The sequence below is a fragment of the Patiria miniata genome, unplaced genomic scaffold (assembly GCF_015706575.1).
Source record: "Patiria miniata isolate m_02_andy unplaced genomic scaffold, ASM1570657v1 HiC_scaffold_29, whole genome shotgun sequence".
NCBI lineage: Eukaryota > Metazoa > Echinodermata > Asteroidea > Valvatida > Asterinidae > Patiria > Patiria miniata.
The window spans coordinates 15,430,971-15,449,724 of record NW_024037068.1 but is presented as its reverse complement, the minus strand read 5'-3'; the positions used below and the strand labels follow the sequence as shown (position 1 = coordinate 15,449,724).

Below are 18,754 nucleotides of genomic sequence, written 5' to 3'. Positions count from 1 at the left end.
CTCAAATTGCGCTTGAACAGAGAAGTATCTCGATTACTCAATTTACCCAAAGGAAGACTGGTACCCAAAGTGGTGTATACGGGGTCTTACGACGTTAATCCGTTTAAATTTTTGTTTATTCGCTGCCCGCAATTAAGTACGAGTGAAAACTTTTTTAATGGTCGTCCTTCTGACATCTTAAAAATCGTACCCGTGGCTACGCGCAAACCCGATATTGATAGAGCCGAGGGATTCAAAAATCTTAAAAACGGTATAATCGACAAACTGACATTTTCTATCAGCGGTGAAAAAGGACAGGTATTCAACAATAAGGGTGAGGGTATCATTATCGAGTTGGAGATCTTTTAATTTTAAAATCTTTTTATATTAAAAACATGAGTGTAGATGGTAAGGCGTTATACCCCGATATTTCTGGAGATGTACTCCGATTAAATAGTAACGAAGAAACAAAAGTGTACAGACTTAAAAAGATTGAAGAGATTAGATCTTTAATCTTGAAAGAGAGAGACCACCGAGAGCGCACTTATAAAAAAATAAAGAGAGTGATCGACACTATTAATTACGTAGAGATAGGATTAGAAGGATTGGGGGCTATAGCGAGGGCTGTCAGTATTCCCGCTCTCTTGGGTGTTATATCAGCCCCCGTTGGATTGGTGCTAGAAGGAACGTTTATAGGCGCTTTTGGTGTAGATATTCTGCTTAGAATCGCGTCTAAGCGATTATCCGCCAAGCTAAAAAAGCATGACCAGATTAAAATATTAGCAGACTCCAAACTTAACACGATTGAAGAATACGTGTCTCAAGCCATCAACGACGGAGATATATCGCACGAAGAGTTTATATTGATTACGAGAGAGCTCGCAAAATTTAACGAGCTTAAACAAAAAATTAGAACAAAGACCAGCACAAAGCTTCAAAAAATTAAAAACGATACAGACTTTGAAAAAGAAGTTAAAAAACGGGTAGACGAACGGCTGGCAAAAGAAAAAAAATCTCTTATCGAAAAACTTACAAGTTCAAATTCTCGGTAAATAAACATTATGAAAGCGATCCACCGAGTTATACCTCTATTTCACCTCTTGGGGCTACACCCTCGGCCCCGCCTTTATTGTAGTGGTCATCGTATCTTTTTAGTGCTTTATTAAATTGATTTTGAGTCACTTTAAATAAATCTCTAACTCGTTCTTTGTCTAATCCAATGACGTGATGGAAACTCGCGGCTATTAACGACCGTTTGACACATCCGTTTCCCCTCAATGTTTTGTAATTAACGAGCTCGTTATATTTATTGATTGTTTCTTGGACATCTTCTAAGTCTTGCTCTGGACAAACAGACAAAATAAGTTTTTCCACAGTTTTTCTTTTGTTTCTTTTTAAAATTGACCAATTGATACGATCTTCTTGCGCATTTTCTGCCGAAAAATCAAAATAACGTGAAACTATTTCACCGCACGTTTCACAAATTAAAAAACCATTCTCGATGATTATATGATGATCGCACTTATCCCCAAGTTGTGACGTCCCAAAGTATTCCATCTATTTAATAAACTTTAAATAAAAATGATTGCAATTTTAAATAAAGAATTAAATATCACCCTCTGTTCTTTATATAATTGAAATCAGATCTCTTAGTGCCCGTTAATAGCGCCCTCTGTTTTTTATCGGTACATGAACTCCTTATCATAAAATTAAATACCGCCCTCTGTTTATAATACCTCACCACCAATGAATGGCGCCCTCTGTTGATTTCTTTTATTATAATTGAACTTGGACTCGATAAATCGATCATTTATCATAACCGCCCTCGGTTTATATTATTTTGATATCCATTAGCGCCCTCTATTGATTTTGTATTATAATTGAACTTGGACTCGATAAAACTATCATTCATACGTTCTCTTTATTTGATATTCATATATTATAATTTATACAGTAAAAAGCCACTCCGAGTGGCTTTTTTGTTGTCATTCAAATTAGCTCATTTAAATAGCTTTTATTACATCTTAATATATACAGTAAAAAGCCACTCCGAGTGGCTTTTTTGTTGTCATTCAAATTAGCTCATTTAAATAGCTTTTATTACATCTTAATATATACAGTAAAAAGCCACTCCGAGTGGCTTTTTTGTTGTCATTCAAATTAGCTCATTTAAATAGCTTTTATTACATCTTAATATATACAGTAAAAAGCCACTCTGAGTGGCTTTTTTGTTGTCATTCAAATTAGCTCATTTAAATAGCTTTTCATACATCCTAATATATACAGTAAAAAGCCACTCCGAGTGGCTTTTTCGTTGTCATTCAAATTAGCTCATTTAAATAGCTTTTCATACATCCTAATATATACAGTAAAAAGCCACTCGGAGTGGCTTTTTCGTTGTCATTCAAATTAACTCATTTAAATAGCTTTTATGACATCTTAATATATACAGTAAAAAGCCACTCCGAGTGGCTTTTTCGTTGTTATTCAAATTAGCTCATTTAAATAGCTTTTCTGGCATCTTAATATATACAGTAAAAAGCCACTCCGAGTGGCTTTTTTGTTGTCATTCAAATTAGCTCATTTAAATAGCTTTTCATACATCTTAATATATACAGTAAAAAGCCACTCCGAGTGGCTTTTTCTTAGTCATTCAAATTAACTCATTTAAATAGCTTTTATGACATCTTAATATATACAGTAAAAAGCCACTCCGAGTGGCTTTTTCGTTGTTATTCAAATTAGCTCATTTAAATAGCTTTTCTGGCATCTTAATATATACAGTAAAAAGCCACTCCGAGTGGCTTTTTCGTTGTCATTCAAAGTAGCTCATTTAAATAGCTTTTCTGGCATCTTAATATATACAGTAAAAAGCCACTCCGAGTGGCTCTTTCTTTGTTATTCAAATTAGCTCATTTAAATAGCTTTTCTGGCATCTTAATATATACAGTAAAAAGCCACTCCGAGTGGCTTTTTCGTTGTCATTCAAAGTAGCTCATTTAAATAGCTTTTCTGGCATCTTAATATATACAGTAAAAAGCCACTCCGAGTGGCTCTTTCTTTGTTATTCAAATTAGCTCATTTAAATAGCTTTTTGGTTTGTCATATATCAAAAGGTTTTTGCATTCTTTAACTGCTGAGTCAAATCTCCTATTTTGACCACGATCCATTCACCCACCGTGTTGACCATGCTGTTTGCCAATGTGACGAAATCTTGCCCGTATGTAACATCTACAACACTAGATGGACAGTTCATCTGAAAAAAAGGAGAAATAGGCCTTAATAAGTAAATTTTGTTACACACAAACATACAGTAATAATAATTTGGGGCCTAATCATCCTTACTCGTATCTGGCATGTTAAATTGCAAAAGACGCAACTACAACGTGTTCGGGGCCGCTGACAAGTAAAGACGCCTATGGTTTTCGCCTTTTACACACAAATCACCCCGACATATTGGACACCTGATGTATAAAAAATACACGTTATAAGCGTATTATAATTACCTTTGAAAGTTGGTCTGTTGGTAGTTTAGCTGCTCGTATTCGGAAATGAAGCTATACAGTTGTACAGTGCTGTCGAGTCTGGATATGATTAGATACCACTGAACTCCGCCTTATAAATCCGACTGGCCATCCGCTGTGAGGGTATCTGGCTTATATAGGAACTAAAAATAGCAACCATTGTTTGCTTCTGACGTTGCGATGAGTCATATCCTGGCTGCCCCAACTAACAAAAGCAATTCATCACGGTCCATTGAATTTCAATAGATGTTTACGCCAACTGCAAAAGTGTGTCACCGTGACCCTGAGTCACTTCATATTTTGCAAGTCAGGGTTGGAGTAGACTTGTACGAGTCGTATTTAACACAAGATCAAAAATGAAAAATATAAATATAGAGGGCCTGGCCTTATTTCGAGACTGAGATATTGAGAGAGATATATTTGGGAGGGAGATCATTGCATGGGAGAGGGAGATTATTGGGAGGGGGAGGGAAATCATTGGGAGAGATCAAGGGGCGGGGCGTGGCCAGTGGGTGGGGGAAAGGGAGAGGGGTAAAGTCTGGTACCTGCCCCTCTCCCCATTGGCCCTGTACTACCCCCAGACCTATGGCAAAGTCTGGTATCCGCCCTTCTCCCCTACTGCAGGGCAAGAATACCATATGCGAAGTTCACTAATTTTCCTCTGTATTGACTAACAAGCCCGCAGATAGCAATTCCATGTCATCAAAGTCAATTTGAGCAGTGAGAAAATACAAGCATTTTCCTAGAAAACACTTAGAATTTTTCAGTCCACTCTCATAGGGTTTGTACACAGAGTGTTGAGTTGAGTGAACTTCGTATATGGAAATCCTTCCCAATGCAGCAATAACGAGGCCACACTAGTATACCCCGCAAGATTTGAGACCAAAAAATTTGGCACTATGTGCGTGTAGCTACACTACACCCTACACCAAAAAAGCGCCCTCACAAGGCAGCAGGGATGAAGCTAGATTGATCACGGACAACCTGCTTACGACGTGACAAAACTTTAATATGGAAGCATGCGCGATGTGCATATAGATGAACTAAAAATCGGTCATGTAATTCCAGAACACACAGTTGGCATATCCAATCGTGAACCCTCTCTTACGGTCACATGCACACAATGAATACCCCACACAAAATCAGCATACAGCATCTACACAGTGGTCTACAGCATCTACACAGTGGTTAAGAGGTCTACAGCATCTACACAGTGGTTAAGAGGTCTACAGTATCTACACAGTGGTTAAGAGGTCTACAGCATCTATGTACACAGTGCTAAAAGAGGTCTACAGCATCTACACAGTGCTAAAGAGGTCTACAGCATCTACACAGTGCTAAAGAGGTCTACAGCATCTACACAGTGCTAAAGAGGTCTACAGCATCTACACAGTGCTAAAGAGGTCTACAGCATCTACACAGTGGTTAAGAGGTCTACAGCATCTACACAGTGCTAAAAAGGTCTACAACATCTACACAGTGGTTAAGAGGTCTACAGCATCTACACAGTGGTTAAGAGGTCTACAGCATCTACACAGTGGTTAAGAGGTCTACAGAATCTACACAGTGCTAAAAAGGTCTACAACATCTACACAGTGGTTAAGAGGTCTACAGCATCTACACAGTGCTAAAGAGGTCTACAGCATCTACACAGTGGTTAAGAGGTCTACAGCATCTACACAGTGCTAAAAAGGTTTACAACATCTACACAGTGGTTAAGAGGTCTACAGCATCTACACAGTGGTTAAGAGGTCTACAGCATCTACACAGTGGTAAAGAGGTCTACAGCATCTACACAGTGGTTAAGAGGTCTACAGCATCTACACAGTGCTAAATAGATCTACAGCATCTACACAGTGGTAAAAAGGTCTACAGCATCTACACTGTGGTTAAGAGGTCTACAGCATCTACACAGTGCTAAATAGATCTACAGCATCTACACAGTGGTTAAGAGGTCTACAGCATCTACACAGTGCTAAAAAGGTCTACAGCATCTACACAGTGGTTAAGAGGTCTACAGCATCTACACAGTGGTTAAAGAAATCTACAGCATCTACACAGTGGTTAAGAGGTCTACAGCATCTACACAATGCTAAAGAGGTCTACAGCATCTGGTTTCCGGTCAACTTGGACCCAAATCAACTAAACTCATGCCAACTCGGACCCACGCCAACTCGGGCCCACGCAAACTCGGACCCACTACCAATTCAGACCACTACCAATTCGGACCCACGACCAACTCGGAACCACTACCAACTCGGAACCACTACCATCTCGGACCCAAGCACGACCAACTCTGACCCAACAATGATTCAATCATTAGTTTCAGGGATTATAGGTCATCTCACAGTGTTTGATGTATTCTGTAATATATTTGGCATTTATCGTTTTCTTTTGCTGTCGCTGAGCGGTACTTTATGATGTGTACGGAAGTTGTTGCTAAACGCTTATCGTTTTGAGCGTCATGAAACTCAACGTGCTTAGCTTTTCGAAACCGTGACTTAACCATGGCGGGAATATCTGTATATGAAGCTAAACCAAGAGATGTGTACATGTACATGTAAAGCAGGTTAGGCCCAAAGATTAGGCCTACCATATATCATTTTGTACAGGTTGGTACGGTATATGTTTTAAGGAGCGTCCCGCCAAAGTTGAAATTAATTAGTTGATTACTTGTCATGGGCTGTTTTTGTTGTGTGATGATTCATTGTAAAGCTCATTACTAAAAATTATCAACTTAATTTGAAAATGTTTGTTCAAGGTGCTACACCCAACAAAACATGTACAGTCGAGTCTCGTTATAACAAACTCGTTAGGACCTAGCCAAATTGTTTGTTATATCAGAATTTTGTATTAAGAGGAACATCAGTCCCATTCATTGTGCACATAAATGCACAGTCGGGACCAAGGCTTTATGTTTGTTATAACCAGAATTTTGTATAAACAGAGTTTGTACTAACGACTGTATGTATACACCAACTTTAAATCCCTTTAAAGCCTGGCTCCTTACAATTAATGGTAACCTTAGGCCTGTTGAAGCAAAACATTATGTAACTGTAATCGATTAAGAGCACAAAATCATATTTTTCGTTGTGACTGTTGGTCCGCCATGTTGGGGTATTTAATTTTGACTAGGCGTTTGTAATTAAGTTCGATGTTTGAAGACACTGCCGCGCTTATGCCATGCTAACGTAACACTAAATCAATTTTATTCGACACGGCATAAGCACATTTGAAGGAAGGCCTTACCAAATTGTTTATATTTTTGATCTGTGATGAACGGTAACCTGCCCGCATCCAATTACAGATGTGCACAATGTAGACCTACATATCTTTGATATACGATCACTACGACGAACAGTAACCTACACATTTGTTGTTATTTTCAGGATGTAAAACAAATGGTAACCGAATGGTATTTTTTATGTACTACGAGGCAGTGAACGTGTTTCAGTGAGGTCAGAGGATGTTTTTCATTTGAAATAACTATTTAGGCAAAAAAGTAATTGATTATTTTTTTTATTCCCATGCTTATACTTTGATTTTTGTTCTTTTAACGGATTTGTTTAACTTTTTATACTTTTTTGATTTAATTTTTTATATAGATTCATATGGAACTTTCGTTTTTCTTATAAAGTGTATGCAATGGTGTTGATGTATCTTTTAAATCAAACATTTTTATTTTTTTCATATTTTTTTGGCACTTGGAAAAATTTTTGGCTCGTTTCGTTTATACAAACTGTATGGTAGTTTTATAGTTATTTATATTATTTTTTACCCATCTAGGCTGTTAATTTCATATTCAAAATATGCTGACTTTTTGTGGGTGTTTTGAAGTTGGTTATCGTTTAGATCCGTGAATGGTTTATATCTTATATTTTATTTATTGACTTTAGTTTTATCCAGTAGTATATACAAATGAATAATGTTTTGTTTGAAAGTGTTTATATTTCAACGTTCATGCTTTCCAATTTTATTTTTCTATGAAGATCTGTGCTGGATGTGTTAATTTCGTTACGTATAAAGTTTGGATAAAAAATGAAATAACATGAGAAAAATGGCATGAACGATATCACTTAACATGTGTTAATTAAAAAAAAAAATAATAATAAAATACACTTTTAGTAAAAGTTTTACTAGAGTTATCGCATTACAATTACAATGAAAAATTATACTTAACAGCATCACTGTAACACATGTAACTTAAACTGAATGGGGAATGTTTGAAAACGTGCATAATGAGTCTGAGTTGGTTGTGGGTCCGATTTGGTAGTGGGTCCGAATTGGCATGGGTCCGAGTTGGCTTGGGTCCGATACGTACACAGTACACAGTGCCTAAAGAGATGCTGTAGACCCCTTGAGCATTGTGTAGATAGTGTAGACCTCTTTTAGCACTGTGTACATAGATGCTGTAGACCTCTTTAGCACTGTGTAGATGCTGTAGACCCCTTAACCACTGTGTAGATGCTGTAGACCTCTTAACCACTGTGTAGATGCTGTAGACCTTTTTAGCACTGTGTAGATGCTGTAGACCTATTAACCACTGTGTAGATGCTGTAGACCTCTTTTAGCACTGTGTAGATAGTGTAGACCTTTTTACCACTGTGTAGATGCTGTAGACCTCTTAACCACTGTGTAGATGCTGTAGACCTCTTAACCACTGTGTAGATGCTGTAGACCTCTTAACCACTGTGTAGATGATGTAGACCTCCTTAGCACTGTGTCGATGCTGTAGACATCAAAGCTTTGGCACTTTGGCGGAAACTAGTTCCAATTAATATTATATTGAGGGATGTTTCGGGTGCTCAGTAGTGTGTAGTGTGTAGTGTATCTACACGACGTGCGGTCTGTGAAAAGTGTGTAGCGTGTAGTGTATACTACATGACGTGCGGTCTGTGAACCTGGTCTCAAATGTTGCATCATATGCACACTAGTGGGGCTAGTTTGAAACACAATCCCCTAGAACTAGAACACGTACGATCACTTGTTGCAATGATCAATATCTGGACGTATTTAAAGTATCCATTGAAAATGTTGAAATAAAGAGAATTTAAATATTCATAATGACGTATTGCACTTCCAGACACTTCAGTCACTAGGCCTACATGTATATGACCGGTTACCTCCAATTTAGTTCTGCACCACGTGTGCATCCAAAATGTGCTCTAAAAAAAACCCATATTTTTCCTAAAATAATTTCACATTGCCGGAGCTCATCTTGGGTGAAATTTTAAAAAAAAAATGAAAAAAAAAATGATAAGATAAGAGCTGGGTTTTCCAAGCCAAGTCTGCAGTGTGTGCACACAGTATGCAAGATGCACAGTACCGGGATTCACAGCACTAAAAACACAACTGTCTGTCACTTTAGTGTCACTGTCACTAGTCAGTCAGTCAGATCAGATATGCCAGACATCGAGCCTCGAGGGCAGGCTGCGACATCGGACATCGACACACTTAGCCCCATATATGTGGCCTATTTACTGGACTGCCTCCGTAAACATAGGCCACACATCCACATGTACAAAAACGGGTCGCACTTTGCCAAATTTAGATTTTCACATTTAGCTTAGTTTGTAGGATTTTTTTTTGCTTTAGAAGAATACTCACCCTCTTTATAGGCTAGTCAGAAAGTGCTGCCTTTTTCAGATGTCTAATTTTTGTGAAATTTCATGTTGAAATTTTGATACGCAAACGTGTAAAAATGAATCTGAAAATTTCACGAAAAATATACATCTGAAAAAGGCAGCACTTTCTGATTAGCCAATAAAGAGGGTGAGTATGCTTCTAAAGCAAAAAAATCCTACAAACTAAGCCTTAATGCGAAAATCTAAATTTGGCAAAGTGCGACCCGTTTTTGTACATGTGGATGTGTGGCCTAGGCTATGTTTACGGAGGCAGTCCAGTAAATAGGCCACATTTATGGGGCTACGACACACTAACCTTCCATCCCGGATGCGCAAGTGACACCAAATCCGCCATCGTTAAGTCTCTGTTCAGATCAATCTCAAAGCTTCGCTTCTTGTCGATCATGTACATGTAGAAACCGTTCTGCTTCCTATTCTTCTTTTTGGGAGGCATTGTGGCATAAAAACTTAGTTTTACAATGATTTAGATGTCAACTTTGACAGAAACGTCACATTCACAAGACACAAGTGTACTACCGGTAGCATGTAGTATCGTTTGCGTGGGCCCGATGTGGCGTTGAACGGTATAGTCTGGCACCCGACTTTTGTAAGTATAAAAGTAGGCTTTCTAAGATGGGTTCCATACTGATGAATATCAGCAAACTACGGATGACAAAAAAGAACATCTCAGCAGGTGACTCTTTATAGAAACACGAAACTTAATGGTGCAAGCCTACACTTGTAGGAAGTGGCGTGCGCTTGCTCTCTCTCTACTCGGGACACTTAAAGAATCTCATTTTCTAGACGGGAATTTCAAAGGATGTCCACAATGTAAAAAGCAATTTCTTTTTTGGCTTTGTGAATTCTGAGCGGGAGTATGGGGTGTGGGGTGTCACAGCGGCCTCGAAAGTGGGTCGGGGGTGTGCCCCCATGATGGGAAAACAACATAACACAGATTTCAAATGAGCAACCGCTGAGGTTCAGAGGCTGACAATGTGTCCGCGGATAGCCGAGGTAAAGGAGGGTTAGGCCCCCCCCCCAAAAAAAACCCCCAAAAATACTCGGTCTCTGGTCAGCGCGCGCGTCGATTTTAATCATGCGCGTCAACCTTTTTTCTTCTTCAAATTAACACGGAAGCTACAACAGCGCCCTCTATTGCCGCACCTCCTCAAACTTTTGCACCAAGGAGCACCAAGGATTGGGGAAATGGCACCAAGGCAAATGATATAGGGCACCAAGGCAAATTATGGAGGACACCAATGTATAATGAGGACACAAAAAAGCAAAATAGTACCCACCTTGTCTGTACAATTCAAGCTTGAAAACAAAAAAGCCACCAACCAATAGAACTTCGGTCTGACCAGAGACCGATTTTTTTTTTTTGGCCTTACACCTGCAACAATGGGCGTCGCCAGGATGGGGGTGGGGCACTGAAGGGGGGGGGGGAATGGGGGCCATATGGCTCCCTATAAAACGAACTCATTTTTCTTTTGTAGGTGACGTCGCAATAAACAGGCACTGCGATCATCACCATCTTTTCCTCAAAACAAATTTGGTTAAAGTGGCCAGAAATTGCCTCATGGGCGTCGCGCCAAGGGGGCGCCCCCCCCCCGAAGGAAAAAACCCCTGAGAATAAAAGGGGGAGAAAAATAGGCACGTGAGTCATATTGCTGTTAATAAGTGGGGGATGGAGGGGGGCAAATGTCCCTGCCCACCCTCGAAAAATGATAAATCGAGAATATGCTGGAAAAATACAGGGATTTCGGGGGAAAAGGTGCTTTGCCCCCCCCCCCCCCCGCCCTAGAAACAATCCTGGCGACGTCCATGGCCTCATGCAGATCGCACCACAAAGCATCTAGAATTCAACACCAAAGCCACCCCTATTGGAAAATCCTTGATCCACCGCTGCGACAGCTATAAACAAGCAGTATGTTTTGAAATATGATGGATGGGATGGAGCTGTGGAAGATGCATTGCCGACCTCGCGTGGTTTACTTCCATAGCAACACCGACTTGGCCCAAAACCTGAGCTTCGGTACAGGGCATTGCGCCAACCGGAAAAGTATTTGCCAACCTATCCGGCACACATCCTGCGTGTGATTTAATAACATGATTAACCCTTAATAAGATATCCTGGTTTGATGTATGGGAGCTAGTGGGGGTAATCCCAAACGCGGGGTATCATAGCCCGAAAACTTTCATATCTTTCTTTAGCCAGCAGGGAAAAGGTGCCTCTTAATGCATTACTTCAATGCGAACTTGTGCTTGTGCACTGACTTCAATGAGATGTACATCACGATGGTTAATTTTTTTTTCTCTCTTTTCAACGGAAGCCCGATCGTGCCAGGTTCAAAAACTGGAAAATCTTTTTAAATAATGCAATATTATATTGCGAAATAACTCAATATACTTTTATGTACAAACTACACACCGGGTGTTCAGTTTGTTGGCCCGAATTAAATGGAGTAATTAATTTTTCATTGTCTAAGTGAATTTCCGTCATTTCGATTCGTCAGTTGCGCTTATGTTATTTTGGCCTTATTTATAGCGGGGGGGGGGGGGGTGTTGGGAAAAAAAGTAGTTTGATCTTTTCAGATTTTAACGATTTGATGTTCAGGAAACGTTGACATTTAGAGGACACTTCTATGACATTTATTCCGGGGGGGGGCTAAAGGAATTTAAGGTTTTAAAAAAAAAATCTTTCCACAAAATGGGCATAAATCACGAACACACTGACGGAAAGGAACTCCGCTTTGTAGCTCCATTGAAGGAACCCCACAGAAGAATGAGAATAATCACTTGACTATAGGATGCATATCACAGTGCAGAGCAAGCTGTACTGATGGTTTGATCTTTGATCTATCTTGTGAAAGCGCTTTATAAACACTTTTATTATTATTATTATTGTTGTTGTTGTTGTTGTTTGTTTGTTGTTGTTGGTGGTGGTGGTTGTTGTTGTTGTTGTTGTTGTTGTTGTTTTTCTTATTTTTTATTATTCTTATTACTGATTGATATTTTTTTAGATATAATTTTTTTTGGGCGTCAGTTGTACGCTCAATATTCCACCACGATAAAGAAAACTACTAAATTCAAGCTTATTTCAATTACATACGAAATATTTCCCAACCTTTAGGATTTCCTCCTCCAATTTCAACCCCGCCCCCCCCCAAAAAAAACTACATCTATAACAAGTCAATTCAATTTGATTTGGAAATAAAGAAAAGTTGGCCTGAATTGCATCAAGAATCACTCTTGAAACTATATTTTATCTGAATTAGCGAAGATTGGGCCATTATTATAGGCTGGAAAAAAATCCCAATAAACTGGAGAGAAAATCCAAATGTTTCTTAGGTTTCACGAAATATCATTCGTTAAACAATCTAGATTCATTGTTTTAGGCCTTTGATCCCTCTGTCTTTTTTTTTTACCTCAACATCCGTCGCCAACCCCCTTCAAAAATCCAGGATCCAACATGCCGCACCCGGCGGTTAGGCTTTTACACCGCGAAAACTTTATCGAATGCCGTGCTAGCCTGATAATTTGCCGTACTAGGCCAGTATTAAGGCCAATGCCTACAGACACAATGCATTCCTTTAAGGTATTTGCAAAATTGCGGACTTTTATTTCGCAAAAACTATTGCGTCATTATATCGCAAGAATTACTACTGCGTTATTCCGCAATAAACAATATTTGTTTCTGCAAACCTGGCACGAATTAGCTTCTGTATATTCACGAACCTTATTAGGACACCCCCCCCCCCCCCAAGTCTCCGGTTTCTGATATGGAACTTGCCCTAAAAGTGGTGCGGCGACGCGTTTTCCCCCCCACTTTTTCCGTTGGGGCACAGAATTCAGAACAAAGTTGTCGGCTGATATTGCAGATGACGCTTCGATCCCCCTAAAACTCTCAAAAATATCCTTCAGAGTGGAGCTTGAGGTGACCTCAGTAAGGCCATAAGGCTTGAGAATTCTGCACCCACTTACGATCTCGACCTACACGAACATTCTTCGGGAAATTGGGATATAGGCAAGAGAAAAATCAGAGGAAACGGTAACGTCAGACCATACACGCAAAAATACAGCGACACCGACATCGTGCATCGATCTGCTGCCAGGCTGGTTATTAGTGTGCTCCTTTTTAATTGCGCTAATTAAAAAGCGTTTACAGGTTCCAGATACACGACCATCGCTCCCTGCAGTCTGGCTTCAAGATGCACAATTACAAAATTACAACACCGTCTGCAAATGGTGCCCGACTAAATTTAGTGTAAAATATATTGGAACCCGTGAGGCCACATAAAGCTTCGATCGTAATCCCCTCTAAAAACACGTTTGTACAGCAGCAGGATACCAGTCAAACCAGTGAAGTTGGCGGTTGTGAGACAACATCTTACATTGAAAAAAAAAACATTTCAAGTTTGCCGACGCGCATGGCTACGGCTAGTCTATGTGATAGACCCTGGCCCTGGCGAAGCTGACCGTGCATGGTCTATGCATGATACGTAAACAGATTCGGCGATTATGCAACTAGACTGCCGTGGAGAAACTGACAAATCAGCAGGCGCCTTCTATACGCGCGTAATGCGAGCTCCAAACGTGCGTAAACATCACGCCCACGATGAGTAGAATTTGTGTACAGGTTGTTGTATTACAAAAAAAAAGTGGCATCGAAATTGACCAATCACAATCTTAGTCCTGATTTCGGAATGAAATGACGTCACGCATGCTTAGTTTATCAGACGTTCTACCAGAGATGGGCTGCGTGGAGAACGGATGATACTCAACTAGGCTACGGCGATGCGTGCGCAGCGCAGACCAGAAACCGGAGATTTGATTTTGTTTTTGGCCTTAGCTTGTTAAAAAGCCAAAAGGGAAAGGTGTTTTGGATTTCCCCCACTCTCCCCTAACCCTTCAAGATCCTGGTTTCTCGTATGCTACTTCCCAAGGTCGAAAATTCTGATTTTCGCTTCCTTGGCATGGCTCCGACGAGGCTTCTAAACCCTATAAAAAGAGCCAGAATTCTTGCCTACGAAGCACACCGTTTTTTGATCATTTTTCGATATAGATCTACCTTGAGTTGAGAGCAGTTATCACCATGGGTCGTACTTTGTTAGTGTTTGCGTTTCTGGTGGTTGTGATTGGGATGGTGTGCGCAGTGCAGCAATGCGGCGACGGCTACACCCGACGCGGGTATTATGGCAACTGCTACAAAGTATCGCTTCATCGAGACTTGTGGATCCAGGCACGGGAAAGATGCAGACTTGAAGGAGGCTGGCTGGTCACTATCAGGAACGGAGTTGACCAGAACTGGGTCACCGACTTCTACCAAAGACACAGTCCTCGTCCGTGTTCTGATGGTTACTGGATTGGGTAAGTTTTATGATTGAAACAATATTTGCGTTCGCATGTGTAGTTTTGTTGGACTGTCACGTTCGTTGTAGGTAGGCATTCCACCCAGCGCCGTTCCCACCAAAAAGGTATTAGGTATAGGTACTTACATTCTTGCGAAATGGTAATCTTGATTTTTCCTATATGTACTCATACAGGGCGAATGATATCGGAAATGAGAAAAGCTGGGTATGGGATGAAAATGGAGATCCCGTTACTTACACCAACTGGCAGCCAGAGGAGCCAAACAACCACAACGGACGCGAGGATGCCGCTGAGGTACGCATGTCGGACAGCAAGTGGAACGACATGGATCATCTCACAGGAGACGAGCGTTGCTACATTTGTGAGAAGCCCCCGTCCTCCTGTTAAAAATCCAACTAAAGCCCCGGCGTATGAATAGCGATGTTTGTTCAAAGCTTCAATAATACAATTTTGATAGTAAATCATATGTTGTGCTGGTCTTGGCCCAAGACTAGCACAACTTTCTCGCACTAACGTCTTGGTCATTTTGTAGCAATGGGGGCACGGCCATTTTGTGTAAATTGAAACGTCCTTAAAGGTATATACGACATTTGCTTCTGCTGCAATTTTCAGAAATGGATAGACTTCGGGGTTAGTATTTTTTTAGCGAATATTGTTACACTGACCTGTGTTAAAGGTTTGAAAAAAAAAGCTGTCCTTGTCTGGTTCACTGACCCTGCTTCAGACGAAACGTGGTAACTTATACACGTCCGGGAATTGTGATTTCAGGGAACCAGACTTGCTGGCTTGCACCAGTTCACGGATGTGTAACCGATTGCAAACAAAATGCTCGTTTTCCAACGATGGTCGGCCGACAATCATTGGAAATTAAAAAAAACAAAAACACTTTTCTTGAAAATGACAGCACACCAAGTGCCATGATTTCAGAATGTAAGATACTGAAGTAAGGTATTTGATAATAATTTGATAAATTTGTTGGAATGTGGTGTTCAAGTGTTGTATATTACCTTTCATACTAAGATTATAAAAAAGTAAATTGGACACATTTTTAGCCGTATATGCTTGTGGCTGCACTTCAGTTGAACTCTTTCGATAATTATAATGTATAGATTTGTGATACATTTTTATAAGTGTCCGCTCTTTACTTAGGACGTCAACAATTTCGATTGCTAAATCGGGGGGGGGGGGGGGGGGGGCTCATGCCATATTTTCAATGGGGAGCGCCAATAAAATCCTAAAATCATTCACACTATATTAACTAATGCACCCTTGTCACGGCTATTTCTTCTTTAGGGGGAGACCGTTCGCACATCACAATCCTTCTTTTTGCTAATGTAATTTTTTTTTTACGGAATTTATTTTGGGGGGGCTAGACACAATTATTTTTTTTTGGGGGGGGGGGGGGCTACAGCCCCCCCCTGTAGAACCGCGCCTGGTACAGAGAGGCCACATAAAGCTTATTCTCGATCATAACCCCATCTAAAAACACTTACAAATTGTGCAGCAGCAGGATTCCAGTCAAACCAATGAGTTTGGCGGTTTTGAGACATCATCTTTTATTGAAAAAAAAAACCTTTTTCATTTTGCCGACGCGCATGGCTACGGCGACGCGCGCACATACCAGAAACCGGAGACTTTTTTTGGCCTAATGGAGTAAGTAACAAATATACCACTATGTAGCCACTATTTTATTCCCGGTCGACACTTTTTGCCGCCACAAAAAAGGGGGGAGCGGGGGACTAGACAGCATCTTAATGACGAGATGCTTTCCAATTCAGAGGACATTGGACACCATTGTACAACGGGGCATTATTTTTCATTGCAGCTTAGACACGACGCGTAGATGTTGGCTTCTTGGAAGGGGATTGCTTATGTGAGCACTGGGTGAGGGGGTTGCAGGGGAGGTTGTGAGATGGCTGTTGGTCTAACTTGTCTCCACTTGCAGTTTTCAGGCTCGAAGCAACATTCCAAATGCTGTGGCAAAGGGAGAGGTGGGATCTAGCAGGGTGGGGAGGACTCTCTAAATTCCAAACAGTGAAATTAGAGACTAGACGTTTTAGAGTGAAAATCACTCTCATTTTCATAGTCTGAAAAATGAACCACTTCAGTCGAAGCTTGAGTGAAACCTCGATCTTTACGATTGAAGGAATTCCACTCTAAAATGTGTAGTCCCTAGTTTCCGACCGTGGGAGTGAATCTTCATTCGAATGGAGTGAATTTTCACTCTTTAGAATTTAGAGAAGACAGGACACCCTTTGATTAATGGAATGTTCTTTAATTCATTGAATCTGGACACTACAGGGTGGATCAAAGAAAAAACCGACACCGAGATATTATTGCTAATTGGAATAGAATTAGGGCACATGTGAATCAAAGGGAGACATCCTCTGTTAGGGTTGAATCTCTTCTTTAAAATGACACCCTGATCATGTCATTACATTCACAGTTGACTGAGCAGTGACCGATTTTATGAAAAGGTCTATTTAGAGACTTGCGCCACTTTTCATGGTGAAATTTTTTTTCCCCACCTGCCTTGATTGGCAACCACAGCCTTTCACTCTGTGACAACTGACACAACAAAAAACACAATTGAAAAGTGGGGCAATATAGTCCCTTTCATAAAATTGGTCACTGCTCAGTCAACCGTGAATGTAATGGTGTCATGACCAGGGTGTCATTTTAAAGAGGGATTCAACCCTAATAGAAGATATCTCCCTTTGATTCACATGTGCCCTACTTCTGTTCCAATTAGCAATAATATCTGGGTTTCGTTTTTTTTTTATCCACCCTGTTTAGCACATTAGGGGGTATTGTTATTCATTGCGGTTTGGATTTATATCGACAAGGTGTGAGTTTACCGACAGGAACCATTTCTTCGTTAGTCATGCAGGCTATATTGTTGCGATAGGCAAGCACAACACAACGAAGAGCGGCTGGCAAAATCACACAAACAAAAGAAAGAAAAGGAAACAAAGTATGTTTTATGACCGCACGATCGCAGAACGGACCAACTTGGCTCCAAAAGGCGGAACAAACCCTGTGTTTTAATGACATCTTAGTTCCGGTATCAGAATGTTTGGAAGACTAAATTATATTAATAAAACTCACCTGTATCCCGAACAGTCGACTGAAACATTTACAGCTGAGCATTACAATGAGACCTGATGCTCAGGAACAGCTGTTATATTACAAATTCAAACAAGTCATTTTACAACCCTTTTAAAATGTTTATATTTAATTCCCAATTGAATTATTTGTTATGCAAACGACGATAATCCCATAAAGTGCACTAGTGAATAAGATGTTTGTAATATAAACCGGGCATTAATTATGTCCAGGCCGTGAATTTTTTTCTCCCAAACGACATCCGGATATGGGTGTACGCTATGACGTTTTGGACTTTACTTTTGTAAAAACATGAACAGAAAATATAAAATGAGAAACAAAAACCGAATTCGAACGTAATGAAATTCGGAATTTATTTCCCTTTTAAAACAAATCCTCCGATGCCTCTCGGGTTAGAGAAGAAAACAATTTCGGGTACAAAACGGTGATTCGAATCCGCAACCTCGCGGTGCAAAATCACGACCCTGTATCGACTGAGCTATATCGTACTGCTCTGCGAAACTTGGGGAAAAAATATACCTGCGTACGTATCAAAAAAGTGTCGCAGAGGGCGCTAAACAACCATGTATGCCGTATGCCCATGTACTTTGGGGGAAAAAAAATCGCGTCCGGGCCATAAAAAGTGTCGATTGGCTGGTTAAGGACTTGTTCCAATTCGCGATCATCGAATCGAGTCTCCATAACAATTCTTGACCCGATTCGTTAATTCCAATATCGTGCACCGCAGATTAAGAACATGCAGACAAAGATTTCGGCCTGCAGAGGGCGCTCTAACCATGTAATTAACATGGTACTGATGAGTATATAGTCACACGTACCTTTCCCATTGATTTAGTTTTTTTATTTAATTCAATACTTTTTTTCAGAAATGGAAATAATATATACAAATAAAAGGGATAATTCTTTACATGTCATGTAAAATCATATTACAATAGACGCATAATGCGGTAATGGACAGTAAATATCATCGTAAAAACTGGAGTATGGGGCTGTTTGAGCCGGTGAGCCTTAGCTTGTAAAGACCAGCCTGGTACACACACGATCTTAACACAGACATTAACAATAACCCAGAAAAAAAGAGGTACAATCAAAGACAAATTCCAAAAGAAGACAAAACAAAAACAAATA

General features: G+C 40.2%; 2 protein-coding genes across 3 annotated transcripts in view; one reads left to right on the top strand and one right to left on the bottom strand.

Annotated features, from left to right (window-relative positions):
- The window catches only part of LOC119735966 (protein maelstrom homolog), a 42,875-nt gene extending 33,165 nt beyond the window's left edge, over positions 1-9,710 (bottom strand). For both annotated transcript variants that reach the window (XM_038209941.1, XM_038209942.1), the window contains exon 1: positions 9,444-9,710. In XM_038209941.1, coding sequence (XP_038065869.1) covers positions 9,444-9,581 — 138 coding nt within the window. In that variant the 5' untranslated portion in view covers positions 9,582-9,710. The remainder of the gene's footprint in view (positions 1-9,443) is intronic.
- A 4,470-nt stretch (positions 9,711-14,180) lies between these two features.
- LOC119736272 (perlucin-like protein) lies at positions 14,181-14,979 on the top strand. The gene is made up of 2 exons (XM_038210317.1): positions 14,181-14,497; positions 14,674-14,979. Exons 1-2 carry the CDS (start codon positions 14,223-14,225, stop codon positions 14,885-14,887), a joined length of 489 nt encoding a protein of 162 aa, XP_038066245.1. The 5' UTR covers positions 14,181-14,222; the 3' UTR covers positions 14,888-14,979.
- Positions 14,980-18,754: the final 3,775 nt, after the last annotated feature.